The sequence below is a fragment of the Pelmatolapia mariae genome, linkage group LG18, assembly GCF_036321145.2.
Source record: "Pelmatolapia mariae isolate MD_Pm_ZW linkage group LG18, Pm_UMD_F_2, whole genome shotgun sequence".
Classification (NCBI taxonomy): Eukaryota; Metazoa; Chordata; class Actinopteri; order Cichliformes; family Cichlidae; genus Pelmatolapia; species Pelmatolapia mariae.
In genome coordinates, this window is record NC_086243.1 from 26,295,975 (window position 1) to 26,321,533 (window position 25,559).

Consider the following 25,559-nt stretch of genomic DNA (forward strand, 5'->3'; position numbering starts at 1 on the left):
GAGTGAAAGGAGGGAAGTTAACAGTAGGGATACAGCAGGATTATTTAAAAACTAATCATATTAAATATTTTTGTTATAAAAATAGTTCAAAACGATATGGCAGAGAGTAAGAAAATACAGTTCAGAGAGATGTTAGTGAAAGCATGAAACAGAAAACTGAAAGTGTAGGTGAAAACAACTCCTGTGTTACACCTCTGCAGGCAAACGCATCATCACAAACTACACATGAAAAATAAACTAACCTTTTTGCTCTTTAATATTCTGTGAAAGTAAGCTGTGTCACGTTCTTCAGAGTTGTCTTCATAAATGTTCTGCAAAAGAAAAAAAAAACTTTATAGCAGTTTGCACAGTTGTCCTCTATCAACAACTATAAGTATAGTTTACCATGCTTGGTTTAAGAACAATTATAATACCAATAATCTTCATTACTCAAATCAAAAACAAATAAAGAATAAGATGCTATAACAGAATTTGGACCTTTATTTGCTTGAGCACACTTCTGACATTTTCCAACAGGACATCAGACTTCAGCTTTGCTTCTTCCCACTGATTGGAATAAGTTATGCACAACTCACAATCCTCTGTACTGCTGGAGATCATCAGAGCGAGCAAAACTGCAACCTCTATCTTCTGTCAAGATACATGATAAATAAATGGGTGGAGAGGTTAACAGGTTCCGTCATTTTAATATGCCAAACTTTTTCCAGACACAAAAAAATAAATAAATAAAAATACAGGGAGTTACACTTGGAGTGAGTTTGTCATGATCCTCGATATTCGTCTTCCTGCGTCTCGGTTTTGGGTTTTCTGCCTCTTTTTCTTCATTTTCTTGTTCCTCTGGGTCAGGAGGCAGGCAGAAGTCCAGTTTCTGGATCGCAGACCGATCGTAATAGATGCCCGGAGAGAGCAGGATGAGTGTCCGTCCAGGGAGCGGAGGCACGTTGTAACGACAGGAGACCTGAACGGCTGTCTCCAGAGCTTTACGGTAACGGTCCAACAGTACAACAGTGTAGTTCCTCTGACTGCACACATACAGAAAACTTTAGTCTTACACTCTGTGCAGATTGATTCTTTTTCTCACTACCAAATACATTTTAATCTGAACAGATCTGCAACATAAAAACATTTTCAATGTCATTATAAGCAGTTTTGTGGCAGTATATAATTACATTTTCTTCATGTGATGCTTTTGTAACCTGTGCATCACTGCAAAAGCAAATTATATATAGAAAACATCCAAACAATGCACTGTAAAGATTAGCAAACCAGGAATGTTTTTGTTTTTTGTTTGTTTTGTCCAAAATTAAAGGAAAAAGGAAAAGAAAACATCACCAACTCAAAAATAACATTCACATACTTGGCTTTTATGAGCTGGGCCTTCTTCATTCTATACATTCGAGAGATAAACGGCACCCTGAGTGTCAGCCTGATCCTGCTCTTTTTAGTTGTTTCCCACATCAGCCGCTTTAAGCGCTGGCTTTTGGGAATCTTCTTCAGGACGTCCATCAGGATCTTGTTGGCAGAGGGTATTTGTTGCTGTGCTGCAGAGGCTAAAAGAAAAAAAGATTGAAAGGAGAAGTGCTATGTGTGTCTGTGTTTTTTTGTTTTTCACAGATGTTTACACCTCATCTATGGAGGGTTAGGTTTTGTGTCATTTTGCTGACAAATTTTAGTTAAAAACTGGTCACATAAACTTAAAAAAAAGTATGAAAATTTGTGTGTGGTCGATTAATTCTTAGTTGTAACAATGCCTGAAGTTGATTCAGATTGTAAACTCATTGCTTACAGTCCACATGTTGCAGAGACCAGTACAATTGGGCCTAACAGTAAAGGGCATACATGGCAGCCCTCTCAGACTAGAGATTGGCTGTTCCTAATTGGCCCCCAACACTGTAGAAGACTGCCTACAGTTCTTAAGTGCTGCCAGGATGAGGAAACTGTCTTCCTTTGTTGTTGTCTTCTTGGAATGCCCTCTTCATGGCCCATCTCTGACATCCACCATTGAAACTTGGCCTCCAATTTGGAGATGGTACTAGGGTTCACTTCAAATAATGCTGCAATTTGGTTTTGGGGAGTAAAAGCTTGAAGTTGCCCTATAGCACAGGCCTTAACCAGATCAGAACTGATATGAATTCAGCAATTGCAATTCCATTGTCAATATCAATTATCAATTTGATTTCTTAGTGATTTGCTAAGACAGACTGCTTTGACAGCCACCACCATCTCTAAGCAGCATATCAAAGACATTGCATTTTTGCAAATAAATTGCATACTCTGCGGTCAAATGTTTGTGAATGTTGGAGGTATTTGCTGTCTTCGTTGTAAATGGTGTTGTGATCATTATTTAAAAATGTAATGTATTACACATATCACACAGAACACTTTTCTTAAAAGTAATGCATTGTGTTACCTTCTCCTGTGAGCAATTAAGTAATTCATTATACTACTTGTTTCGTTACTTTCGTGCAACTTTCATGCTGAAACGCACTGTCACATAATAACCAGTTAATAGCATAAACCTTAGCCTAGAGCCTGCCATACAAACACAAATCCCTATCCTAATAATGACACACATATGATTTAAATATGAACACAAAGCAATGATGAAAACCAGCAGAGATTTCAAAGAGATCACCACAGTAATTCTACTGTAGAAACACAAACCAGTAGAAATGGAGGCTGAAGCCTTACGGCTCATCAGTGAACCTGTTGAAGTTCAGGGTCGGGCTGCTGGGCCTGGGTTGACATTCACTCAGCTTTAACATCACTGTGGGTTCTTGAATAGCTTAGTGTTAGCATGCTGTCAGCGCAAGTGCTTGAAAAAAGCTGAGGTTCTATTAGCAGCATAATGCAATTGTTTCTGTCCTGGACGCAGTTTCCACTTTACATCGTGCTCTCATCCTGTTGTGCAATAAAAATAAAAGCAAGGTACATATCTACGCTGCAGACTTCGCAAATCTTTTCCTTCTTAGACACATGAACTGAAATCAGCTGATAGTAGGGGAATTGATAGGCAAGCAGACTAACAGTTCCAAGAAATTGGACTACTAGGAACCGGTTCTTTACAAGAGCTGGTTCTTGATTCCCATCCCTAATATAAGGTGCCAATTAATCACCTGATTGTCAGAGTCAATAGCAGTCAATTGGCAAAAAAAAAAAATAATCCCAAATATCCCAGCTGTGACTGTAGGGACACCCTGCCTCCCCAGTTCACATTACACCCAATATTTGATCCAAATTATACATTCCAATGAATCATCTAAATTTAAATAGCCTATCTGATGTAATATAGACTGCATCAACTATAGTGCATCTCACCAATAGCATAGAGCTCCATGATGACTTTGTAGGCAGCGAGGAATCTAAAAGGAAACTGTCGGCTCTGAACAACTGCTTTCTGTAAACAAATTACAAACAGTTATAGAGAACCTGATGAGCTAATTTCAACAGCAAAACAATTTCACTCATCTTTTACTCATTTTTATATTCTTTAAAATAAAGGTTTATAGTGTGTTTCACCTCATTGGTCAGTCTGCTGAGGATCTTGTTGTGATGAGCCTCACTGATGCCCTTAGTGATCATGTTCCTCAGGTTTCTCAGCATGGCCATGAATGGAAGAGACTTGGTGTCTGCGAAGGGGAAACATTATCTGTCTCTGTGTGTGTGTCTGTGTGTATTTGCAGGTTATGTATACATGCATGTTCTGTCTACTTTAACGTCTGCTGTAATAAATATTAAATAACCAATTTAAACATAAAATTCATTGATGTGTTGTAAAGAGTGATTGAGGGCTTTTAACTTGAAGGAATGAACTTCTGAAGCACACTGAACACACAGAGGGAAAGCTGATGCGTTTTTTTCCTATCATCATGTGCTGTAAAGTGATTCAGTGGTTGCACTGCTGTGGTCAACAAGCCCGTGCACGTTGTCCAGTTCAATAGAAAGCCTAAGCTTTTTTGTTTCTCAGACCTATGAGCTTCTCCCAGGTGGCGGCCTTGTTGCCCTCCATACTGAGCAGGCGTTCCCACGTCTGCGGCTCCTTAAGTTTCATTCGCTGCCCAGCTCTCTCCCTGTCCCACACACCTTTCATTCCACTGTGTGTGAATGCCTTCGCGTCAGCTGGATACCTGACAACAACAAAAAACACTGCATTTTTATATGCACCTTATTTCTACCTTCATTTCTCTAAAGAATAAATATCAAAGAGGGTCAAAAAAGGATCTGCAACAAAAATGTGCTGCATTTTACAAAGAATTGAGTACAAATTCATTTCCTGAGACATACCAGCTATCTTATAAATTAGAAAGAATAATGTACCTCTAGTACAAAAAAATGAAAACACTGCATACATTTATATTTTTAGTAAGACTAACTTCCCATCTCCAGCATTTATAGCCAGTACAGAAAGATTTTAATAAATGGTTCTTGAACAGATATGGTGACAAGCATCTGTAAACATATAAGTAAACAGATACAAGGTGTCCATCACCTGAAGAAAATTAGGACTTGTGGATGAAGCATAATAAAACAGTACGGGAATTACGTGTTATTTATGTGCTTATGCAACGTGAAAGGAAACAAATTCTGAAGCACAATTCTGCAGGTCTTACTTTTTTCCCAGAATGGCCATAACGTGTTCAGCCGGTTCTTTGATGTGAAGCCTCTTGATCATCTTCTTTATGCTGAACTCGCTCTGCTTCTTATCCACCACCTTTAACCGCAACTGCATCCAATCACAGACACAAATAAACCAGCCGTAGCCGACGTCTAAACAAGAGTAGAAACGGCTCTTCAACAGAACAAAAGCAATATTAAAATGATGAATGAGTCATTCATTTTTTCAGTTGTTTAGCAGGAACTTTTTCAAATCAGTCTGCACTAAATGATCTCACAACCTTGTCCTTTCTTTTTATATGAACCATTTTAGCACTTTTCCCTTTAGGTCAGAAAAGAGTTTGCTTAATCTATGAGATCCATTACATTTATGATTAAGCCCATTGCACAGATGTTTGCAGCAGGAGGTACACATCCAACCGTGCTCAGTAAAGACGTGTAGAAAATTGACATAAACAGCAAAATATAATTATTTACACCACAAAACGAAACACACATTTTATTTTAGTTTTCACAAAAACAGTATTGATAATTCTGATAGCAGTCAGGTGACTCGTCCCCTGCTGCTGGCTTCACTCACAAAATCATAAAGGTGCACACCACTGGAAGGCCAGAGGCTGCAGTTTCTTAGTAGTTAGCAGATTTTCATGATAAGAACAACTCATACTCTCTCTGAAACAAGTTGTTTTAGCTCCTCTCATTTTAAGTCAACTTTTTCCTGATTGGCCGTCTGTCAAAAACTGGTTTGAACAGCAGGTGTGTGGAGCTTCTGTGCTCAAGGCAAAAGGCGGTCCAACTGAGTGCTAGCAAGGTATGCCTAATAAAGTAGTTGGTGACATGAATCATTGTGTGACGCTCAAGATGATTTTCACTTTAAAATAACTCCATGGAAATTCTAAAGAGTTACGGCCCACCGTAGTGTTCCTCTCACTGTTTGTGTTTGGGGGGTTCGGTTGAAGCATGACTCATAAGAATGGACAATTGGTTGGTTTAGGAAGGAAGAGTGAGTCACCGGCACAGAAGAGACAGAAATATGGATTAAGTAACTTTTCCCTTGTGCTATTTTATTTTCTAGTGAATGAATGAGTCTGTATTTTGTTTGAATTAATTGTTTTATACACGCATAACTCTATGTACATATTTCTATTTATACAGTTACTCTTAAAAAAAAAAAGCAGGATGTTGTCTCCTCAAAAGTGTAGCCTTTTCTGCTAGTCACTGGAGCACAAGCACTATGCCTTAAATATAAAACATTAAGAGAAAATAAAGTTCTGGACCTCACTAATTAGTAAAGCCTGGTTATATCCTTGTATATATGACAGGAAATAAGAACAAGATTAAAAGATCTATTTTAAGAAAGCTCTTCATTAAACAGTAACTAAAAAAAACAGAAAGGAACTGAAAGGAAGTGCCTTATTTAGTGACACAACAGTAAAGTGTATTGACTTACAAAGTTCTTCAGAATTGATGCATTTGATCTGACCAAGTCCGCCCACTCCTTCATCTGTTTATCGGTTGGCTTCTGGAAGTCACAGATGCCATAATAAGTGTGGTCAGATACAGATATTTAAAGCATGTATGTATAAGAAGTGAATTTAGAGTCAGCTAAAGCAGTTTTTTCTGGTTGAGTCAGTGAGGCAGAACTCAGTAAAAACAATAAAAGCAAAGTGTTCATCTCTAGTACTAAAAGTTTTTTCCCCACTAAAGAGGTGGCTATATTAGTATTACTTGGTTAGACCTTAATTTCCACATTGAGACCTTAAAAGTTTAGGAGAGAACATAATCACTGAATGTGTACCTTTGCTTTGCGCTTGTTGCGGTTGTGCTTACAGCGGTGCTTGCGTGTGTTGTATTTGGCCAGCTGATACTCGCTGAACTGCTTGAACTTGTCAGCCATCGCCTTCTTCAGGCACATCGGCAGAGAGCGGCTGAAGCACTGGAAACATCAGATTGTAGTGTGAAGACAGACTTGGTACATCCAGATCGTCCAGACCATACAACAGATAATCATTATGACTTACTGTACTGTAGATTCTGACTATTTCCAGCCAATCAGACGGCAGCTGTACAGCAGCACAGAAGTATCTGCGGACATGTGGCTTGGTGGGCGGCAGGTTGGCAGCCAGAGCCAATAAGAAGTTCGCAGTGATCCGAATATTTAGCTTCTGACGAGTGTAAAGTGCCACCTAGATTGGAGCAGACAGACCATATAATATATGATATACATGATTATGGCCCCGCTGTGTACCATTCATTAGCTGTGCTTACTCTCATGGCGCACCACTTTAAATTGGTTATTTGAGAATACCTGATGTGTGTGCATCAGGGCTGAAAAATTAAGCAAACACCAAAGTGGAAAAGAAAACTGCAGTTCCCTCAATGAGACCTTCAGCCTGGCTCCAAAAGCAATTCACTCTCACTAAAAATGCTCAACTATTAGCAATAAAAAGTAGGTTCTGGTCTCTATGAGTAATTTCCTTCTTCATAACAACTCTAAGAGGGGTGATAGTTTTTGTTGCTGTTGTTTTATAACTCACTCGCTTTGATAGAGTTAGGGACGTGGCTGATTTCATCGACAGGTGGCTAAACCTGATTGTGCTATCCCTGACCTCTGATATGAGTGATTAAACTGGATTTTCTACTGTGTTTACGCTGTTGGACCCTTTGGGGAATTTTTTATGGCTTATCTGATTAAAACACAACATGTGTTCAGTGGGTTCATAGTTCATCTTGAAGATATATTGGTAAGACTTACAGTTAGGTATGCAAACATAGACAGCTATAGCTGACTGCCATCTTCTAAGTCTTATCTCTGCTAACTTAAGCCACTGAACTGGACTGCTCTACCATGTTTTGCTGCTGGAACTTTGAGCATTGTTAATCACATTATCTCACTAATAATACGGCTTGTTCAGTGAAGCTGAAAGGAGAAGAAGTAGTCAAGGTAGATGAGTTTAAATACCTGACTTTAACCATCCAAAGCAATGTACAGTGCACAAGAGAGGTGAAGAAGAGAGTGCAGGCAGTGTGGAGTAGGTGGAGAGATGAGTGTTAGGAGTCGTTTGTGTCAATAGGATAGCAGCAAGAGTTAAAGGTAAGATTTATAAGATGGCAGTGAGACCCACTATGATGTATGGTTTGGAGTCTGTAGCACTGACAAAAAGACAGGAGGAGTGACCGGGATGGACAGGATTAGAGATGAGTATATCAGCTGAGCTGAGCAATTTGGAGACAAAGTTAGAGAAGCAAAGCTTGTGAATGACGTGAAGCAGGACATGCAGGACATGGGCTGGTGTGACTGAGGGGGATGCTAGAGACAGGGTGAGATGGGGGCAGATAATCTGGTGTAGGAGGAGGATATTTCTTTTTCAGTTTTGATCAGTGTGATTTTAGCATCTGAATGCTAGCAGTACAGTCTTATCTGTACAGTTTTTGGATGCAGCTTGCAAACCAGGTTGTTACCTTTAGTTGCTAACTCAATGCTCTATCCTGTTGTCCAAATAGGATCATTTCTGGCTCTAAATAGTTAGCATGACTAAAGTGAAATAGTCTGTGAAAATATCCTGAACATCCAAGTAAAGCACTTGTTACATGTTGGGCACACCTTAATGCAAACTGACAATTTGCATGTTGGAAGCTGTGTGACCTTGTGATAAACCATGCCATTTTTATTCTGGGTTGAACTAAAGACGTTCATAAATTCAACCAACAATACAGGCTTGTGGGAATTAATTGGTCTGGAAAGTCTTTGCAGATCTCCTCATGACCTACATGAGGAGACTGTAAAAGAGTTGGCTAATTTGCATGTAGTAATGTGTAGCTAGTAATGCACTCCATTATAACAACACATTTGTGCAGGCAATATTTTCCTGAAACAGAGCAATAATTTAATATTGTCTATGATATATACAGTCATAGCAGATTTATTCCGTTGTCACATGGTGTTGAGTGTTTATCTGTTTTGTTTTTTTTAATTTGCTTTTCTACCATATTGACATGATAATGAAGTCCTGGTGGAGTTAAAATATTAAAAATTTAGTTCCCATGCATACCTTCAGAAGAAACTGTGGGTCATAGGCAGAAATATCCTTTGCCAGGTTTGTGATTCTGGTCCAAACACTGTCCTCTGAGTCCCAGTCCTTCTGGCCTGGAGCTGTGCTCTCATTGACCAGAGAGCAACACACAATGTTCAAGAGGAAATACTGAAGGACAGAAAAAGACAAGGAGTCACTTTAATCAGCACCCAGGAGTTCAATTAGGGAGCACCGGTCTACAGAAATGTAAACTTGGCGACACCAACACAAAGAACTTATTTTCTACAACTTTTTTGTCTTTCAGCTCCTCTTCGGCCTTCTCGTTTCGTCTTTCGACCTCTCCAAATTCCTCCTGTCTGACAACTGCAGTTTGTTCAAGTTCTTGTTCCATCAACTCTGTTTCCAGTACAGGCAAGTCCATAGTTTTCTCAGCATCAATTCCTTCAGCCTCATTATCTTCATCCTCAGAAATCTGCTTGTGCAGAACAAATTAAATTAAACATAACATGCAACAAAAGTTTTAATAAAAGTTGATGTGTTATGATTTTATGTTTAAAGAGGAATGAGGAATATTTCATGTACCACACTTGTTTCTTCAAAACTGAAAGGCATCACTTCAGATATCTCATATCTATCATCTGGATCCCCTCCATCATCCCTTTTCTCTTCTTTACTCATGAGATCATGGTGGAAGAATGAAGGAGTTTGAGCAAAGTTAGTGAGTAGAGCACCACTGGCCAGGGATGTGGAGAGCAAAGAGTCATTAGGGACTGAGGAGGTCAAGGAAAAAGAATGATGAGATAAGTTACTGTCTAGGAGCTTGTTCTGGGTGCTTAGGAGGGGAGAAGTGAGGGACGCTGCAAAGGAAGAGGTGGAGAGAAGGGAGGATGAGGTGGAAGATAGTTTGGAGGGTTGGAGAGAGGAGCAAGAGGAAGGCTGTGCTGCAAAATTTATGAGTGGGGAGGAAAGCTGGGGCATTATTGTGGAGGCTTGATCTAAGAACTTGTTCTCCAGACTTGGGGGAGAATAGTTTGAAGTCAAACTTCTCCCACATGTTGCCTGCTGCTGCTTCTGCACTCCTGGGGCCAGACTTGCTGACTGCAAAGTCAGAGCACTCATCTCTGCAGAAAAAGAGAGATCAGAAGATCAAAAGCCACTCCTCTCCTCTCAGTCACAAGCCATATAATCCTAGAGAGCATAGAGTATTGAGTGGCAGGATTCCTTCTACTGTTTGAACAAGCACTGTTTTATTGTATCTAAGGGCGTGAACCATATTACAGGAACAAAGTCTGAAAACATGATGCCCAACAGACTGTAGATAGTGTCATTGGGAAACATACAGAATAATGCATGGATAACATGCAGAAATGTGATCAAATATAAATATGTCAAATATAAATCCAAATATAAAGGGGCCTTGAAGCAGACCGCAAACGCAGCTCGAAACTAAAGTAAAACTTGCTAAACTGACACATAATTGGGACTACCACGTTTAAACTTGGTGTGGTGCTCTCCAGAGTTTGTTTTGGATTAAAAAAAACCCCCAAAAACCCCAAAAACAAAACAACAACGTATGTTATGTCATCAATTTGACAATTATGTAAACAACAAGAATAAGGGCAGTAAAATCAACCACCAAAGTCAGAAATAAAACAAACACTGATATAAGTTATACGGAAAGAACATTAGCTCCAATGAATGAACTGTCAAATGCAAACACAGCACAACATTTGTAGCTGAATTCAATATGGGAGCAAATGTTTCGTTCTTTGCAGTGACTCAAGTTTTCATAGGCGTGGTTAACTACAAGGACGATTGCTAGACACAGGAAACTCACCGCAAAACCCACAATTTCAACTCCGTGGGTAGAGAGTTTGATATACAACGTTTCCGTCAGACGTTATTTTCTGTTTCGAAGCCCCTTCAAGTCAAGAGTAACCACTGATTTCCTGTAAACGGCTGTCATACAAACACCTGTCCTGTCAGCCGGCTATCAAAAGACCAGTGATTGGTCAGAATACTGTGTTCGTAATACGTTTGTTTTTTTTTACCGTAATACCGGACATATGGGTGTCGACCAGAAAAGACCAACTGTCACGCGCAATAAATTCAGATATATTTATTTGAAAAAGATAACAATCTTAGATAAACGAATAACACCATAAAACATATCTAAGCTGTTTAATGTTCAAATAATAAAGTCATTATGTAGGATGATGAAGTTACCGTAAATGCCAGACTGAGGCGCAAAGAGGAAACGCAAACGCTCTATTTCCGCTGCAGCAGCCAGAAAGGGTACATCAAAAAAGAAAGGAAAATGTGGATAGTGAGGACGAACTGAGGCCGGAGGAGATACGTCGAACTTCAACTACTCCTTTCACAAGGCCACGTTACTGGGCAGTTGGGATTATTTAAACTGTCCATCCGAGTATTTTACCATATTACGGGTCGTTTCGAAGTTAATCCGTCCACCTCGTTCTGTGGTAGTTTGTTTTGAGGAAGCAGCGCGGCTAGTCAGCTCAATTAGCCTACCAGAGATGGGGACGAGAACGAGTCGCCTACAGGAAGACGCGGTTTCCTCAGCTTTCGGGAAAGATGGGACAAAGCGGGATTCCTGTCGGCGACCTCGCTGCACGAGGCCCACCAGCCTCGTTGTCGACTTTTCGGTGAGCTTCGACGACACTGAGGCTAACCGAAGCCGATCGGAGGAGGGTAGTGACTCGGACCCGGGGCAGCTCGGAGCGAGCGCGGACGGCAGCCCCGCTGACCACCACAGCATCCCCTCTAGCATTGGCCAGGCGTCACCCGGGGACGACGACAACAGCGAGGGGAAACCCGAGGAAGACGGCAATGTTAGCCCAGAGGCTCCCGTCGACGCAGAACACCAGCAGGTTGAGGAGACAGGCCGCACACCACACCGCACCTTTTCCGAGCGGCTGCCCGGGAATCGGCACTCTGCCACCCGTGTTGGCGCAAGGTCCGCCCGTGTTCGAAGCACACACCAGCGGCCGGTGTCGGAGGCTTGGATCGGCCTTTACCGTTTGAACAATCGCCACGGCAGTAAGTTAACATCTAAACAGCACCAGATAGATATGTATATATATATTTTTAAAATACAATCTTTAGCATTTGCGCCACATAAATGACATTTCCTTAGTAACGGGGCTGGTCTGCACCAGTAATTGTGGTTTGGCTCGTTTTTAGATGCCAGGAAAGCTTGCATACAGGGAGGCGTTTTTCCACAGAAGCTACATAAAATCCATGGATGTGTTGAAGCTTGAGGATGACGGGAAAAGATTGCTCAATACCTGAGGAGAAGGGGAAAAATGTGGGGGTTGACTGTGCTTTCATTAGACAGCTGATGTTAATCTGAAGTCAGAGAAAATAATAACACAGGGCTATTAAAACCTTGACTAAGAGAAAAATGCAACTGTTGCATCCTTAAGTAAAAGACATGTTTTTTTTTGGATATAACGGCATCATAAATGCCACAGTGCAACCCTCAATCAAGCCAGTCTGGAATTAAAATGGATTTGCTGAGGAATTTACATTCTTGGACAGATAATCTTTTTTTTTTCCCTGCTCGCATGCTGACTAAAATAATCAGAGGACCTATTGTATGAAGCAGACCTGTGGTGTAAAACTGGAAGTGATGATATACAAGTCCATTCATTTCACAAGGCCTGCTGACAGTGGCTGTCCGTGGTAAATCCTGCAGCATGAAAGTCTAAAAACCTTAAGCAACAAACTGCCTTTTAAAAAAAAGAAAAGAACTTGCATTAAAATTGGAACATGAGTGTGCAGAGGAAGCCAAAAAAATTTGCACTTGTCTCGGCCTGCATTAGATAATCAGATGAATAGAGATGGTGGAGATGTGATGGCAAGCGTGACATTTTGAGCCAACACAGAGCAGTGTGGTGGATTTCCCAGGCCAGCCCTCTAGCAAGTGTAGGGAAATGGGTCACAACTGCACATGCCTGCTCACTGCTGGCAGCGAATCATAGATGGAGGAGGCAAATGTAGGGCAGCGAGGCACTGTTTCTGCCTGACTGTCCTATCTACGAATGGCTCGAGCAGTGGCCATCCCTCAAGACTGAGTCAGTGTTTTGAGCAGTGAGTACAGTCAAATAACGCTATTTCAGGTCAGTTACACTCAGGGCAACGTCTTTCTCACCATCTCAGGCATGGGAACGCCTCATTTAGCATGTGTGTTTCAGGCTGCTCTTTGGTTTGCGGTTTCAGCTTGTGCAACCTAGATGTCCAAACACAGCACTTGTGCTCAGCGCGCATCATCTATCATTTATATCGCGCTGTGACACACCGTGTTAATCTTGGGTCTGTTGTGTCTGTGCCCTCTGCAGATATCCGCTGTCCTTTCTGCTCAAAGCCTTTCCCGGGGGGTCGGATTGAGGATCACCTGTTGAGTTGCCTCACATCTCCCCCTCTACCTTACAACAGTAAGTATCGTGCCACTAAAATACTCCTACAGCTGTGTTTATTAAAAGGCTGGTGACACTTAATGTCAGGGTTTTTTCCTATGCATAAAAAAAACATTCTGGCACTCATCAAAGTGCCTTTTGACCTTCCCAGAAGAGAAGATCACAAAGTCTCTGACAAAAATATGAGCAACACTTTATTTTTAAGTAGGCTTTAATTTAATCAAGTCAAAAAAGAAACTTTTGTTCATCAAACTGAACGTAATAAGAGGAAAATTCAGACTTCTGTAGACTCATTGCCTTTGCTATATATGGACTGGTTACATGCATTGCCATTCCCCAGAGGGCCATTTTTAGCCTGGAAAAACCCTGATTGTTGATTTGTGTGTTTGTGCATTTACAGCGGATGTGCTCAGTAAAGACAGTGGAGAGTGTTCCATCTGTTTGGAGGATTTGGTACAGGGAGAGACCATCGCCAGACTGGCCTGCCTCTGCGTCTACCACAAGAGGTATGAATGAAATTAAAATAAAATATAGGGCAGATAAGCTTGTTTCTTCGCTTGGGACAAAACGTGACATTAAAAGTAAACTCACTGGGCAAATGTGGTGGTTTCCAGAGCTGACATCTATCTGAAACAAGGACGCAAAAGTTGTTCTGTACTGGTGTGTATCGTGTATATAGAGCTACACTTTTCTGAGCATTACAGATCGGTTGCTCATGTCCCAGATAGGATGTGCCAGACTCAACTCTGTAATCTTTGCTAAAGTGATGGAATTGGGAAGCCTTGTTTTGAAATTTGAGATAAAATGGATTAAAGCCAGAAAAAAAGGGAAGACTAAATATTTTTTCAGTAAGAGCTTTTACAACTGTGAAAACACATGCAGGATTATTGCATTTTAATTTGACGCTCTTACACAAATACCAGATGTGAGCACAGAGTTTTCTAAGTGGCAATGACATTTCTAGGAAAAAAATAAATGACTATCAACTTTAATAATGTGTTTCAGCCCATTTGACATTTTTAAAACGTGCTGTAATGTTCAACGCTTTATTTTTTTGTAACTTCCAAGGAATTAATGACATTTCTAGGAGACTTTTTTTTACTGTGATCCTGTATGTTGTATGTTTCAGCCAATTTATTTAACCCCCCCCCCCCCCCCCCCCCAAAAAAAACCCCCACATTGATAGTTTAAAACAAACTGTAATGTTCATCACTTGATTTTTTGCCCAGCTTCCAAGAAGCCACTGATTTCCCCTTAATCTCAGTACAGCCGATTTACCGAGATTAGCTAATCGATCACTCAAGATCCAGCCTGCTGTATTTTTTATAACTTTTTAAAAAATTACAGATAACATAATTAGTTCTCCAAAAGTTGATTCTGTTTATCTGGACATAGCATTTTGAGTGGGATTTGTTTTGCTCCTTAGTAAGGCAGGCCTTTTTATGCATCACTAAAAGTAGAGCGCAGGACTAAAAACACTGTAAGCACAGTCATGGACAGAGTCTGGTCAGTGCTCTGCGTGTGGCTCATTTGGTGAATAACAAATGTACATTAGTTGTACAGATTGCAAGTTTTGCAGTTTTATGAATGTTTACGTGCACTGCTGCTGCCATATCGGATTGTTAAGTCTGGATCGGTGAGGCTGCTCCGGCTTTCTAAGTTTGAAAATTTCTAACTTCAAATGGAACGCGCTGCCAGAGCCGGTCCCAAGCCGGGAGACGAATAGGATCACTAATCAGGTGTGAGGTATATGAGGACAATCTGCCATAATTTTGTTTTGTGCTTTACTAGCTACACTGCTAACAGACCCAAAACATTGAATATTTCTACTGAATAAAGAAAGTCAGTTGGTTACTTATGTGAATACATCGTGTGTGTCTTATAGAGAAAGGAGCACAACCTAAAATCTCCTGCTGGTAAATGTTTTGCTTTAGCTGCTGCTCCTTTTTTTGTTTTGTTTTTTTGTTTGTTTTTTCCATCCAGGCTCATTAAGTATCGACTGTTTGTCTCAGCTCCAGATTAGTGACTTAAAGCCAATAAAAATAAAAGTCATTACCATCTGAAAAACATGAGGTGAGGGCACGAGTTAAAAGTAAAGAGGCCATTAACTTAAGGGGGGAAAAAAACACCTAACAGACTTTTGCAACTCAAAACAAAAAGACAAAGGCAAACAGCCAAAAGAGGCCCCGAGGTCTTTGGGCGTCTTATCTCTGCTCCATTTGCATTCAGTGAGTCAACGAGGCCTTAAAGGTTTGACTGCTGAATGTTTACCCTTTTATTTTAGTTTCACACCTCCTGTGAGTGGATTAGGCCTTGTGGGAGACGCTACAACCACAAGCAGACCTTCGAGCTTCTCCTACATTAGCATGAGTTGATTCAAGTATATCGTCTTGGTGTCTCCACATTCTCAGTGTGCTCTGTCTCCCTGCAGCTGCATTGATTCCTGGTCAAAGGTGAAGCCTTGCTGCCCTGAACATCCCTTTGATTGACTCATGGGGTCACATGTATTCCACGCCGTGACCAACCCGACTCAGGTACGTAGACTGCTGACCTGATAAATGACCAAAACGTGCAGCTAGTACTGCCTGCAGTGAAGAGTAATGGTGATATTATGGTTCAGCAGTGGTAGCGTGTGGGCAGTCCGGACTGCCAGTCTACTTGCACAGAGCGCCTGGTTTCAATAGGGGCAGCATGTGAAGTATGTGGCACAACCAGTCTGTGGATTTCCCCTGTTTGTGCCACCGTTGGTCCGTCAGCGAGCTGTGGAGAAAAGCAAACTTATAACAGACTCAGTTTCACTTCAGCTCTTTGAATTTGAAGACAATGCCTCTCACTTTCGCGGTTAACTCTGCTGTTGCTCCCTTCCCTGTTCTGGCCCTCTTACCAACCACTCAGCATTCTACCGATGCACGGCGTCATCCGTGTCCAGCAGCATGCATTTGGGATTTTGGAGGACTGCAGTGGAGCATGTTTGCATCCCCCTAGGGAGATGCATACGCAAGTTGACACAATTGTGGTACACTAAATTACGCATAACTATAATTAATAAGTGTAATGTATTTAGGTCACACAGTCATTTAAAATGTTGCCAGTACTACAGCTTTTTGCATCAGCAATTGTGTTTTTGAAGAACCAGGCCTTCAAAGCTATGAAAGAACGACATTTATTATGAGTCCTATTAGCACTAAATGAGGCCTAGGTGTAACTAAACATTCAATACACTAAGCAGGAAAGTGCTGGTGAGACGGCGAACTACAAGTCCTTCAAACCCCTGAAGACACATTAAGTTGTACATTTAATTTGCAGAAAGTGTGCTCCGATAACCCACGTGTAGGTTACACAATGAAATGAGTCGCTATGTGCATGCTTGTAATTAACCAAGCTACAGATTAAACTACAGATAAGCACCGCTGTGCGTTGCAACTGGAACAGGAAGTGAGACATTGCCACAGCAGGAGCCAACACCAAATAAGATTGCCAGTATCCAGGACTTGTTGGCAAGTTGTTTAAAAAAATAAAATGTGTGGTTAGATTTGTTATCTGGAGGGAAACAGGCCCCCACCTTGAGTGTGAAATTGACGCAAGACAAAAGAGCTGCGACAGTTAATTATGCCATTATTGACGGATCCAGTGATTGCTTTCTTGATTAGCTATTGTGTGCCAGCAATGTCTGTAAAATGCTAGTCTGGTATGCACATTAATTTCCCAGTGGATGTGTTATAGATTTATTTACTTACTGTTCATCAAAATGACGTGCTTTTCAAGATGGATTTATTAGTTGTACTTTTCAGAAAAGTAAAGAAATGCAATGTGACTCTTTTAGTTTAGCGTTAGTGTCTGAGCCATAGAGAATATAAAAGATGAAAGCAACTATTTTTTAAAACATTTTTTATGGAGTTCTATTTTGAGACCTCAAGATGAGCTCAATAAGTTATCAGACAATGCCCAGCATACCCTGGTTAATCCTGCTTTCTAAAACAGAATAATCAGATTGAAAAAAAAAAAAAACAGAGCTTATGTTTTATTCAATTCAATTTTATTTATATAGCGCCAAATCACAACAGCAGTCGTCTCAAGGCGCTTTATATTGTACAGTAGATACAGAGAAAAACCCAACAATCATATGACCCCCTGTGAGCAAGCACTTTGGTGACAGTGGGAAGGAAAAACTCCCTTTTAACAGGAAGAAACCTCCAGCAGAACCAGGCTCAGGGAGGGGCGGCCATCTGCTGCGACCGGTTGGGGTGAGAGAAGGAAAACAGGATAAAGACATGCTGTGGAAGAGAGACAGAGATTAATAACAGATATGATTCGATGCAGAGAGGTCTATTAACACATAGTGAGTGAGAAAGGTGACTGGAAAGGAAAAACTCAATGCATCATGGGAATCCCCCAGCAGCCTACGTCTATTGCAGCATAACTAAGGGAGGATTCAGGGTCACCTGATCCAGCCCTAACTATATGCTTTACCAAAAAGGAAAGTTTTAAGCCTAATCTTAAAAGTAGAGCTGGGCAATATAAGATTTTTTCATATCACGATATGTTTTTTTTTTTTTTTTCATTTCAGGCGATAACGATATATATCACGATATAAGCCAAATAACTATATTTGTAAGATTTAAATGTGCCGTTGCTCACAAGTAAAATGTGAAATAATCAGCAGCTTGTTTTGATTTAAATATTTATTTCCCATAATAAGTTCAACAGGGTAGATGTACTTAAGGAACATGAGACTTTTTCAGATAAATAAAGGCAAATATTGCAAACTACACAAAAGGCAGCCGCTAAAGCGTTTAAGTTTCAAAATAGAACAAACAAAAGACTACTAAATTGTCAATTCCACTTAGAAACAAAATATTAATTCTAAAAATAAATCTTAGTTTGTTTTACAGAAGAACAGACAAAATTGACTAACTTTTGTCAATATCAAATAAACTGAGAACTAAACGGAAATTCTCAATCTCTCCTTGTTGTATAGCTTAGCTTTTCAAACAGTTTTAACAGTTACTTTAGTCTGACAAAAGCCGAATGACGAATTAGCGCTTTCAGTCAGAGATTGAGCATGCACCGGTTTATTGTATTTCCAGACTTGCTTTCGGCACAATTTACAGTGCGCGCTACTCTGTTTTTTTATCAGACTTGAAACAGCCGAAATACCTTCACACTACGGAACTTCTATGGCCCTTCCGTTCGACAGTCTCTCCGGCATTGGAACCATCATCTGTTTTCTCTTCGGTAACCTTCGGTCACGCTCTCGGTTGATTTTTCTCTAGTCGGCACACTCATTTCCTCCATTACCGGGGCGGCACGGCGGCTGGCTGCTTCCCAAACAAATACACATGTGCGCCTTGGCACTTGTGCTGTACGTAACAAGTCACGTGACGTGACGCTGCGGCTGTGATTGGTTCGGCTCTGCGCGACTTCATTTGGATTGGCTGTTCTTCTCTTTTTTAAGAGGACAAGAGAGATGAGGCCTATCGCAGTAGTTTAATTTTTCTATCGAGAAAAAGTTATTTCGCAATACATATCGTTATCGTTCTATCGCCCAGCTCTACTTAAAAGTAGAGATAGTGTCTGTCTCCCGAATCCAAACTGGAAGCTGGTTCCACAGAAGAGGGGCCTGAAAACTGAAGGCTCTCCCTCCCATTCTACTTTTAAATACTCTAGGAACAACAAGTAAGCCTGCAGTGCGAGAACGAAGTGCTCTAATAGGGTGATATGGTACTACAAGGTCATTAAGATAAGATGGGGCCTGATTATTTAAGACCTTGTATGTGAGGAGCAGGATTTTGAATTCAATTCTGGATTTAACAGGAAGCCAATGAAGGGAAGCCAATACAGGAGAAATATGCTCTCTCTTTCTAGTCCCTGTCAGGACTCTTGCTGCAGCATTTTGGATTAACTGAAGGCTTTTTAGGATGTTTTTAGGACAGCCTGATAATAATAAATTACAGTAGTCCAGCCTGGAAGTAATAAATGCATGAACTAGTTTTTCAGCGTCACTCTGAGACAGGATATTTCTAATTTTAGAGATGTTGCGCAAATGGAAGAAAGCAGTCTTACATATTTGTTTAATATGTGCATTGAAGGACATGTCTTGGTCAAAAATGACTCCAAGGTTCCTCACAGCGTTACTGGAGGCCAAGATAATGCCATCCAGGGTAAGAATCTGGTTAGATACCATATTTCTAAGATTTTCAGGGCCGAGTAAAATGTTTTATCTGATTTAAGAAGCAGAAAGTTAGCGGCCATCCAGGTCTTTATGTCTTTAAGACATTCCTGCAGTTTAACTAATTGGTGTGTGTTACCTGGCTTCATGGACAGATAGAGTTGGGTGTCATCAGCATAGCAGTGAAAATGTATGCCGTGTCTTCTAATGATACTGCCTAGGGGAAGCATGTATAATGTAAACAGAATTGGTCCTAGCACTGAACCCTGTGGAACACCATAATTGACATTAGTGTGTGAAGAGGACTCTCCATTTACATGCACAAATTGGAGTCTATTAGATAGATATGATACAAACCACTGCAGCGCAGTACCTGTAATACCTACAGCGTGCTCTAATAGCTCTAATAGAATATTATGGTCAACAGTATCGAACGCTGCACTAAGGTCTAGCAGGACAAGCACAGAGATGAGTCCACTGTCAGAGGCCATAAGAAGATCATTTGTAACCTTCACTAAAGCTGTTTCTGTGCTGTGATGAGCTCTGAAACCTGACTGAAACTCTTCAGTTCCATTCCTCTGCAGATGATCTGTTAGCTGTTTGACAACTACTCTTTCAAGGATTTTTGATATGAAAGGAAGATTGGAGATTGCCCTATAATTAGCTAAGACAGCTGGGTCTAGAGATGGCTTTTTAAGTAAAGGTTTAACTACAGCCAGCTTGAAGGCCTGTGGTACATAGCCGATTATTAGAGATAAGTTGATCAGATTTAAGATTGAAGCATTAATTAACGGCAGGACTTCTTTGAGCAGTTTTGTAGGAATGGGGTCTAAAAGAGGGAGTAATTATTGAAGTTAACTCAGAAAGATCAATTGGAGAAAAAGAGTCTAACTTAACACTGATGGTACTAAAAGTAGCTGTAGATAATATTACATCTGTGGGATGATTATTGGTAATTTTTTCTCTAATGATTAAAATTTTATTTGTGAAGAAGTTCATGAAGTCATTACTAGTTAGCGTTAAAGGGATGGTTGGCTCAATACAGCTCTGACTTTTTGTCAGCCTGGCTACAGTGCTGAAGAGAAACCTGGGGTTGTTCTTATTTTCTTCAATCAGTGACAAATAGTAAGATGTTCTGGCTTTGTGGAGGGCTTTCTTATAAAGCAACAAACTATTTCTCCAGGCTAAATGATGATCTTCTAAATTTGTGACACGCCATTTCCTCTCCAGCTTACGAGTTATCTGCTTTAGGCTACGTGTTTGAGAATTATACCACGGAGTCAGGTACTTCTGATTTGAGGCCTTAGTTTTCACCAGAGCTACAGTATCCAGAGTCGTACGCAGTGAGGAGGTAAAATTATTAACAAGGTAATCGACCTCTGTTGGAGTAGCGTTCAGGTAGCTGCTCTGCTCTATGTTGGTACAGGGCATTGAAGACTATAACAGTGGGTGGATTATATTCTTAAACTTAGTTACAGCGCTTTCAGTAAGACATCTACTGTGATGAAGTCTACTCCCCACTGCTGTGTAATCAATTATTGTAAATGTAAATGTTATCAGGAAATGATCAGACAAGAGAGGGTTTTCAGGAAACACTGTTAAATGTTCAGTTTCTATGTCATATGTTAAAACAAGATCTAGAGTGTGATTAAAGTGGTGGGTGGGTTCTTTTACATTTTGACAGAAGCCAATTGAATCTAATAACAGATTAAATGCCATGTTGAGGCTGTCATTTTTAGCATCTACATGGATATTAAAATCACCCACAATAATTATTTTATCTGAGCTGAGCACTAAATCAGATAAAAAGTCTGAGAAATCAGAGAGAAACTCTGTGTAAGACCCAGGTGGACGATAGATGATAACAAGTAAGACTGGTTTCTGAGTTTTACAGCATGGCTTTGAAAATGAGTGACTCAGCGCATATATCATCCAGGTTAGGAAATCCCTGAAAGATGATTTTGTTCATTTGGATTATGCTGATGTGGATACATCCACTTGAACAGACTCAACTTTCTGGGACTGTGTACATAATTTCATCAGGAAAGTGTTCAAAGGTCAAATCCCAGACGTCTTTTCCCATAAAAAGCAACCAGAGAGACTGCACCCTGGTGGCCATTTAAAAATAATGCAGGTTTAAGACACTGCTGCACTGGTTTCGCTTTTTAGACCAGGAAACTACCTCCGTCTGTTACAGTTTGATAATAGTTCGTCAGATCCATCCGTTAAAAAATGCTCCAATAAGCACTTACGACATGCACGGGGGAAAGGTCCAATTTAATAAACCAAAGTAGTGGATGAGGCCGAGTAGAAGCTGCTCAGCTCCACCTTCCAGTCAAAGTGGCCGCACCTCCAACTCCATTTTCCAGGTGGATGAGTTATAAGAAAAACTGCACTCTGCTCTGGGGAAAACTATGCTTAGAGGCCAAAATGTTTTTGTTTTGTAAACGGTGTAAAGGTTTTGTTTGTAACATGGGAGTCTTTGTGATTGACTCACTTGTATTGTCAAGCATCAGGGGACATTTAGGGGACTTCTGCTTGTTATCGATGGCTGGAAGTTGCTCTTTGATCGAGCCCAAAATGCAGCCTTTTTCCCCGCTGACTCATTTTTAGAGTGCTGCTCTACTCCTGAAATAAGGGCTTCTGCTGTAAAAAAAAAAAGAAAAAAAAAAGAAAAAATGTTAATAGTGACATCCAGCATTTGCGTCACAAAACTCCCTGCTTCTGGATTTCTCAGTGTTCACAAAACACTGTGTGTGTGTGTGTGAGTGGGTGGGTGGGGTTGGGAGAAGCTGCACCCTCAAAGTTTTTGCGTCAGTGCTGAACTTAATAGTGTTTGTATAGAAAATAAATGCTGGCAGCACAAAGAACCTCTGCCTGTGGCCACATTGTTTCTGTAAAACACCAAAAACAGAAAAAAGATATAGAATTGACATAAATTTTCACATTTTTTCTGTCTTTGCTGCAGTCTGTTTTTCAGCACAGTCCCCACAGCCTGTATTAATGAATCTTTTTTTTTTTCTTCTTTTTTTCGTGTCTTTTTCTGCCCTCACAGGAGACTACACTGAATCCGAAAAAATCCCAATAAAAAATGTGTAATTGAACAAAAGAAAGCCCACTGTCACTCTTGGACACAGACTACAAATACATGAGCGGAGAACAGACGATCCTAAGAGGAAGCTGCACATGAAGACACCTGATGCTCTCTACTGGGATCGCTCCCTTTGAGCTTGACCATTTCAAGCCAAACTCCTCCTGACAGTTTAAAAATCCGTGGTCGAGACATCCCCTCCCGGTTGGAACAGAAACGACGGCGTTTACCCGTCTATTCTGCACACTTGGCTTTAAACTGCGGAACGTATAAATATTATCATCCTAGAACGAACTTAAACCTGGCTGGGGGGGTTAAAAAGAAAAGAAAAAATGGTCTTAACTGTGACTCTGGATCCTCTCCTGTGTATTTTCTCTCCCTCCCAACGGGATTGTTTATTTTATCAAGTGTTTTGCAAAAAAAAAAAGAAAAAAATCCAAAACAGAACGATTATCGTTCCATGTCATACATCGGATGAATGTTTTCTCGGCTCACCCCAAAATGAACCAACCTCACACTGAAAGCGCGAACTGTTACCATGTAAACATTGCTTTATTTTGATTGAGCTGGAGGTTGAGGACTTGTATTTGGTGAATGGGGGCTGCTGTCATTAGGTGTTTTTTTTCCTCTCCTGTTACATGTAAACATTTCAGGGGATGTTTGGGGGGCGGAAAAATAAGTCATTTTTTTGGTAGGTCAGACTCTTGTAGGTGGTTGAATAGCGGTGGGTTTAATGTGCTGCTACTTGGTGAGCGTTCAGGAGGGTTTGTAGGTATTTTATAGGGCCATAGTAGCGCTGGTGTTTGCACCAACTTGTGCACTTTTGTCCCTCAGGCTTGTTTTAGTTTAAACCATAAGGTCCAGGATAAGATTGTTTGTTTGTGTGTGCGCGTGTGCACGTTCAGATAACGACCAGGGACAGACTATGTCCTGAGCACGACTGTAAATTCAAGTGTGTGTGTGTGTGTGTGTGTGTGTGTGTGTGTGTGTGTACGGGTTCGTACTATCCTGGTGGGGACCAAAATCTGACTTTTACTATCCTGGTGGGGACTTTCTGCACCGTGGGGACCAAAATCCAGGTCCCCTCGGGGTTGAAAGCAATTTTCACACTCAAAATGCGGTTTTACTGTCAGGGTTACAATTAGGTTATGGTTAGGTTTAGGGTAAGGGTTAGGGTTAGGCATTCATTTTTAATGGTTAGGGTTAGGGTAAGGGGCTAGGGAAAGCATTATGTCAATGGGATGTCCCCACGAGGATAGCAAACCAGACATGTGTGTGTGTGTGTGTGTGTGTGTGTGTGTGTGTACTGTAAATTGCCCAGAAGTCTGCTTGGTGAACCGGCTTAACTGCATTCAACATCCTTCCTGTTTAACGTTGCATTTGGTACGCAACATGGCGGCTCACATGGTCGAAACTTCTACTTTGAAAGCTGTTTTGAGTTTTTGTCCCCTGCCTCCTCTGTCCTCTGGGGTGTCATTTGGATTTTTTTTCTCCGCTTTTGGACCACGCAACAGTTTCGCCATCTGGTTACACAAATGCCAGATCGAAGGGAGATAAAGGGACGGGTGTATTTTTGGAGCAAGTGTACACCATGTGGTATCTGCCTCTATCCATAACACTGGAGGCTACGGACAGCTGATGGTTAATTATTACATAAGCAGCCCCCCCCCCTCCCATTCCCTTTGTTTTTTTTGTTTTGTTTTTTTTTAGGCTATTTTATTATCACAGTGCTCATGTTTATTGCTAAATGTGTTAAATGGCTATCCTTGGCCTTTCTTTTTGTGTGTGTGTGTTGATTGCCTTTTGCCTGGTGAAGGGGTTCTTGTGCAAGGAGGTATTTGTGGTGTCGTTTTTGGGGGCTGAGCTGAAGTGGAAGCCCAAACAGTAAGGCTGCTCAACAGATGCTGTCTGATACAGGTTGTACGTAGGCCGGTGGAAACTCTAGCAGAAAGAACAAAAAATATATTGCAACAGATTGCTTTTGCTGCCTGCTCTAAAGGTGTTTAACTCTCAGCACTGCAGTGGTGTGGGGCGGTTTAGAGGTTGGCCAAGAGGTGAGCCATGCGCACAGGTTTGTTCACCCCAGCCTCTGTTGGTCTTTTCTGTCTCCCCCACCCCAATGTTCTGCAGTCTGCGGTGCTATAACCTGTCCCGTCATTAGAGGGCAGCCCTGTGCATGTTTCTCTTATTTTGTATTGGAGAAAAGAAAAATAAAGCCAAAAATAGTTTGTTTGTGCATTTAGGTCTGTGTTGTTGCGGGGGACAGGGCAGAAGAGGAGGCGCATCGATCATGTAGATGTTCAGATTACATTTGTTGTGGTGATAAGTTATGATATTGTATACTTTGGCTGGGAGGGTTTTAAGGGGGGGGTGTTTGTGTGTGTGTGTGTGTGTGTGTGTGTGTGTGTGTGTGTGTTCAGAGGGGTGTTGGTGGCAGTTGGGTTGTCAATAAAGATTACAGACAATCCAAAACCGCCACGTTACTCTTGATTTACTTCCTTAACCCCCTCTAAGCTGTGCGGTGCAATACCTCAGATTTTTACCAATGCTAGCTAAATGCTCGGTGTGCAAACTAGCCCCTCTCCAACCAAGGATGGTATTTTGCATAAATATTCTCAAGTCTTTGGTTTCGAATCACAGGGCGCTGTTTCCCTGCCTGCCCTGTGATTACAGACCGATGTTTAAACTGTCACCACAGCGGTATCTGCATCCCCAAGATATGGACAATCTGCCTTTACTCTGGTATAAAACAAACAAATTGAGTTTTATTTATTAAATTGTAAATATGTAATACAATTCAAGAAAATTGCTTGGTCCTTGTCTGTTCAATATACTGTTTCTAAGCTCCGATCTTTTGTATGTCTCAAAAATTGTTTTTATATGTATTTTTTACAATAAATATGTGTGACAGATGTTTTGTCCGTGTCTGTTTTGTGTGTGTATATATATTTGTTTTGGTTTAAGTTGTCAAAAATGTGTCTCCTTGTTTGTGCAGCTTGACTGCGGCGCCTGCTTAAGCATATGTGTAGATTTCAGGAGATACATTGGACATGTCATCTCCATATGAACAGAAGGAGAGGAATTACTTATTGTTTAACAATTAATGTAAAGTAAGCAGAGGAAGGTGTTTTGGTAACTAATCTTAAGCCATCGTTGGCTGTTCTTGTTTGTTGTCATCGCCCGATAACAAATAATTCCTAAAACTGATGCAA

At 40.9% G+C, this 25,559-nt stretch overlaps 2 protein-coding genes across 2 annotated transcripts in view; one reads left to right on the top strand and one right to left on the bottom strand.

The window, feature by feature from the left end:
• Positions 1-10,631, bottom strand: part of tep1 (telomerase-associated protein 1) — a 32,653-nt gene extending 22,022 nt beyond the window's left edge. Inside the window, exons 1-15 of the mRNA XM_063462333.1 lie at positions 10,486-10,631; positions 9,231-9,769; positions 8,938-9,120; positions 8,667-8,816; positions 6,636-6,800; positions 6,413-6,550; positions 6,065-6,136; positions 4,611-4,723; positions 3,970-4,127; positions 3,520-3,629; positions 3,319-3,397; positions 1,358-1,550; positions 746-1,022; positions 478-630; positions 243-311 (exon numbers count right to left, since the gene is read on the bottom strand). Coding sequence (XP_063318403.1) covers positions 243-311; positions 478-630; positions 746-1,022; positions 1,358-1,550; positions 3,319-3,397; positions 3,520-3,629; positions 3,970-4,127; positions 4,611-4,723; positions 6,065-6,136; positions 6,413-6,550; positions 6,636-6,800; positions 8,667-8,816; positions 8,938-9,120; positions 9,231-9,767 — 2,397 coding nt within the window. The 5' untranslated portion in view covers positions 9,768-9,769; positions 10,486-10,631. The remainder of the gene's footprint in view (positions 1-242; positions 312-477; positions 631-745; positions 1,023-1,357; positions 1,551-3,318; positions 3,398-3,519; positions 3,630-3,969; positions 4,128-4,610; positions 4,724-6,064; positions 6,137-6,412; positions 6,551-6,635; positions 6,801-8,666; positions 8,817-8,937; positions 9,121-9,230; positions 9,770-10,485) is intronic.
• A 295-nt stretch (positions 10,632-10,926) lies between these two features.
• zgc:66427 (uncharacterized protein LOC406256 homolog) lies at positions 10,927-25,253 on the top strand. Its single transcript, XM_063462230.1, has 5 exons — positions 10,927-11,708; positions 13,010-13,105; positions 13,488-13,593; positions 15,519-15,621; positions 22,312-25,253. The coding sequence occupies exons 1-4, from the start codon at positions 11,186-11,188 to the stop codon at positions 15,574-15,576; spliced, it is 783 nt and encodes a 260-aa protein (XP_063318300.1). The 5' UTR covers positions 10,927-11,185; the 3' UTR covers positions 15,577-15,621; positions 22,312-25,253.
• The last annotated feature ends 306 nt before the right edge of the window (positions 25,254-25,559 follow it).